This window comes from Microtus ochrogaster, chromosome 8 (genome assembly GCF_000317375.1).
Source record: "Microtus ochrogaster isolate Prairie Vole_2 chromosome 8, MicOch1.0, whole genome shotgun sequence".
Classification (NCBI taxonomy): Eukaryota; Metazoa; Chordata; class Mammalia; order Rodentia; family Cricetidae; genus Microtus; species Microtus ochrogaster.
Window position 1 is genome coordinate 5,729,114 of NC_022015.1, and position 4,265 is coordinate 5,733,378.

The 4,265-nt window shown below is 47.1% G+C and overlaps 1 protein-coding gene across 1 annotated transcript in view; it reads left to right on the plus strand.

Moving 5' to 3' along the window:
* Positions 1-4,265, plus strand: part of Spon1 (spondin 1) — a 301,648-nt gene that overhangs the window by 272,860 nt on the left and 24,523 nt on the right. The window contains exon 7 of the mRNA XM_013347692.2: positions 3,650-3,714. Within this exon, the coding sequence (XP_013203146.2) occupies positions 3,650-3,714 (65 nt within the window). The remainder of the gene's footprint in view (positions 1-3,649; positions 3,715-4,265) is intronic.

The window sequence follows — 4,265 nt, forward strand, 5'->3', positions numbered from 1 at the left end:
ACACACACACACACACACACCCTATTTGCATGAATGCCTTTATGACAGAAAAAGGCATCAGATTCCATTTGGAGATGGTTGTGAGCCACCATGTGGTTGCTGGAAATCGAACTCAGGTCCTCTGGAAGATCAACCAGTGCTCTTAACTGCTGAGCCATCTCTCCAGCCCTTTAAGTATGTTTTTATGAATTAAAAAAGCTTAAGAAATAAAAGAGAAATAAGGCTAGGCAGTGGTGGTGCATGCCTTTAATCCCAGCACTTGGGAGGCAGAGGTAGACAGATCTCTGAGTTCAAGGCCAGCCTAGTATATAAGAGCTAGTTCCAGGACAGCTAGGATTGTTACACAAAGAAACTCTGTCTCAAAAAAAAAAAAAAAAAAAAAAAGAGAGAGAGAGAGAGAGAGAGAGAGAGAGAGAGAGAGAGAGAGAGAGAATAAAAGAAGAAAAAGAAAAGAATGTGTCATTTTAATGAGTGCCTGTGGGTAACCAGCTACTTGGATGTGGCCATGAGTAAATCAGCCTGTCCCCAGGGCTGTAGGATTTAGTTTTACCAGAAAGAAAATCAATGTTCAAAAAAAATACTTGTTTGTTAGTTTTTCAGGGGCTTTGGTTGGTTGGCTGGATGGATGGATGGATGGATGGATGGATGGATGGATGGATGGATGGATGGATGGACGGATGGTGGTAGAATCTCCTTATGTAGCCCAGGCTGTCCTCTAACTCAAGGTCCTCCAGCCTCAGCCTCCTAAGGATTGGGATTGCATTCTTGGGTGTGTGTGTTCTCATACCCAAGAAAAGTATTTCCTATCTAAAATGAATGTTCTTATTTCAGTAACTAAAATGAATTATCACAAAAGGAACCAACCATAAGCTGTACATGGGCCCTGCAGTGTAAGCACTGGATGAGACCATTTACAAGAAGGAGTTGTCCTGCCCACACACAGACCCAGCATTTTCTGAACATCTGTACAACGAGAATAAAGCAGATAAATAAAACAGTAATGGACGGTTTAGGCTATTGTTGCTGGGTAATATACTGCAGAAGCAAAATCAATATGTCATTAGCTAGAACCCAAAAACCATGATTTAATTGTAAATCAAGGTGAATCTGTAGGACCAGCTGGCCCCGTGACTGCCTCAACTCCACCCACATTGATTTTAGTTCTGCAGTGAGGTATTTCTTAGTGGACAACATCTCATCACTCGGATCTGCTATCGTAGGCTTCATTTTGATGTCGTGAACTGGCTTGCCATGATTTGAAGATTTCCAGGGCTTGAAAATTTTTAATCGTGAGCTATGCTATTTGGTATATATTCTGTGGCGTCTGTAGACTGTTCTGAAAGAACATTTCTCGTGATGTGGCGTGAAAGACAGTGTAAAAGTCAGGGTGCAAGGCAAGACTCTCAGTATAATGAAGGCTTTATGAGGGAAGGCGTATACAATCCACACACAAACACACGGAGGGGCAGACGCTAGCAAGAGGCCTGAAGGATCTGTGCCTAGCTGTGCTGCTCTGGAGAAGGAAGAGGAGACAGAAGGCAGGGGCGATGCTGAAGCAGGCTGTACTCAACATTTACACTGTGTGATCCTGTGATGCTAAAAATTTTCCACAATAAGTGCATATTATTCTGAAATTGAGTAGCAAAGAGGAAAGTAGTTCCAGCACTAGATGATAAAAGTCACATGGTCCAAATATAGGAAAGAAGACATGATCATGGAAGTCATACGGAGCCATTGACGGCTCAGGGTGGGGCATAGCTTGGCCAGTTTGTGGACTTGAGTGCAAAGGTCCTGACCAGGGTGAGGGGTAGAAGCTGGAGGGAGCTGGTGATGGTCCTCATCTGCACAGGTGTCTGGTGCATGTGACTTTGATACAGAAGGGGCCTCTGGAGGAGAAATGGGTCCAAAGGCAGAGGAAGGACCCCATGTGGACATGGATGTTGTGGGAGATGCCGAGTTGGCATCACAAAAATAACTCCTGTCCCATGTGTGACTTCATGACGGACAGCTTCTGTTAGCCCGCCCCAAAGATGTATCAGGGTGACACATTGTAAACAAACACATAAATCTTCTGTGAGAAACGGAAGCCCTCAGGAGGCTTTTCCTGCAGACCTGCGGGTGTGGGGTTATCTACACACCCAGGGACTCTTTCCTCCAAACACAATGGACAACCCAGGGAGACTGCGCTCAGACAGACGCTGTGAACTCTGTCAGCTTGTCCCAGCTCCTGCCTCTCTCCTCATCTAACCCAGGTCACCAGAGGTCCAGACAAACTGGGTGTGGATAAAGCCCCTTCCTTGCAGAGGCCTGTGCATGCCCCCTTTCCTGATGGTGGCCAAGGCCTTCAAGCATGGCTCTGAGAACAGAAAGTAGCTGTGAGGCAGGCAAACGGGTCTCTGAACTCAGAGGTCTGTGCAGTTGTCAGCACAGCTCTGTTTGTAAGGAGGTTGCTTGTTCGTCCCTGCCGCCCAGAACCGAAATAATCACACAGAAATTAATTAAATCACTGTATGGCCTAGTAGCTCTAACTTCTTATTGGCTAGCTTTACATCTTAATTTAACCCATCTCCACTAATCTGTGCCTCACCACGAGGTCATGGCCTATCAGCAAGGTTCTAACGTCTGTCTGGGGGAGGGGGGACTACATGGCTTCTCTCTACTCTGCCTCCTTTCTCCCAGCATTCAGCTTAGTTTTCCCCCACCTACCTCTATTCCCTGCGCAGGCCCAAAGAAGTCCTTTATTAACCAATGGTATTCACAGCAGACAGAGGGGAATCCCACATTATAACTCTTCCTGCCCCAGTTGGTGCTATTCTGGTTGTTCCTGTGTGTTATGGTTGATAGTGGCTGAGCTGCTGGGTCCAGGCTTGGGGAAGGCAGCAACTGAGGCCAATGAAGGCCAATCTGAGGAGATCTGGAGATGATTCTGGAGCTATGCAGAACTGCTCGTGACACCCTTCACCTCTGTGTGTAACTGAAAGTGAAAACCCAACTCGATCTCAATGTCAAGTCAAACAAGACCCCAAGATTCTGACCTTTGCCGCAAGATGACCACATAATGTTTGCCTCCAAAATACTAATTCTCAAATTCTTCCTCAGAAGTTATTTGAGGTCCCCCATAATTTAATGATGCTCTGTATACTGTCCAATCAAAATAGAGCAGATGCCACGTGGGGAAGGAGTATGAGAGCTTTGGTCTGGCCTTCCTGTCTGTGAGAATGGTGTCTCCACAGCAGGAGGGTGCCTCAGGGTGGCAGCACTCAGGCTAAAGTGCTGGCTGCCTTAACAGAGCCCGATGACCAGCGTTGACCTGGGCCAGGCCCCTCGCAGTGTCTGGACCCTGTGCTCATGACTCAGCCCTTCATTCTGAGCAAATGGGGAAGTCTAGCCAATAGAGGTGAAGTCTGGGTTACAGCTGGATCCAATGGGGAATGGGCTAGACGGAAGAATTCAGGTGTAACTGGGATTATCCATGTACAGATTACACCTATACACTGGACCCCCAGTGCCACCTTCTGGTGTCGCTGGAGGAAAAATGGCTCCACAGCACACGGCAAAATAAAATAAGGATAGACAATCTGACTCCACCAAATTCCTCTTGTTGCGTAAGCCTAGCTCACTGCATTAAACATGTGTGGTTCTCTTGCAGAGTGATGAGGTCCTCACTGTCATCAAAGCCAAAGCACAGTGGCCAGCCTGGCAGCCAGTCAACGTGTAAGTACCACTTTCCCTCCCTGTCCCACCTTAGCCTTGCCCTAGAAGCCGCCTGGCTCACCACTTAATGTAAGTTATGCCATTACAGTTAGTAATACTTCTCAGAAGAGCAGATAAGGAGGCTTTGCCCATGAGGGAAGTCTTGTCTTCTTGGGAACGTAGGTCTGGCCTCTGTTTTCCCCAATGGTTCTCCATCCACCACACAGAACCAACTCAGACATATGAGTAACCATGGCATGTTCCATGTCCTCAGCCCAGAAGACTGAATACACATTATGTTCTATTCTCTGGCAACTCAGATGTGCTCACTCTAAGCAAGTCCCAGTTCTCTGTCCCTCTCTTGTCTCTGTCAACCCTGTCCCTTGAGAGTTATCTGCCCTGAAGTCTTTGGTGACCCAGGGGGTTCTGCCAGTTTCAAACGACCACAATCCCAGATGGGCAGGTAGATGACCAGACCACAGATCAATACCAGATGATGGATGGATGGATAGATGGATGGATGGTTGGGATGGAGAGAGAGAAAGAGAGAGAGAGAGAGAGAGAGAGAGAGA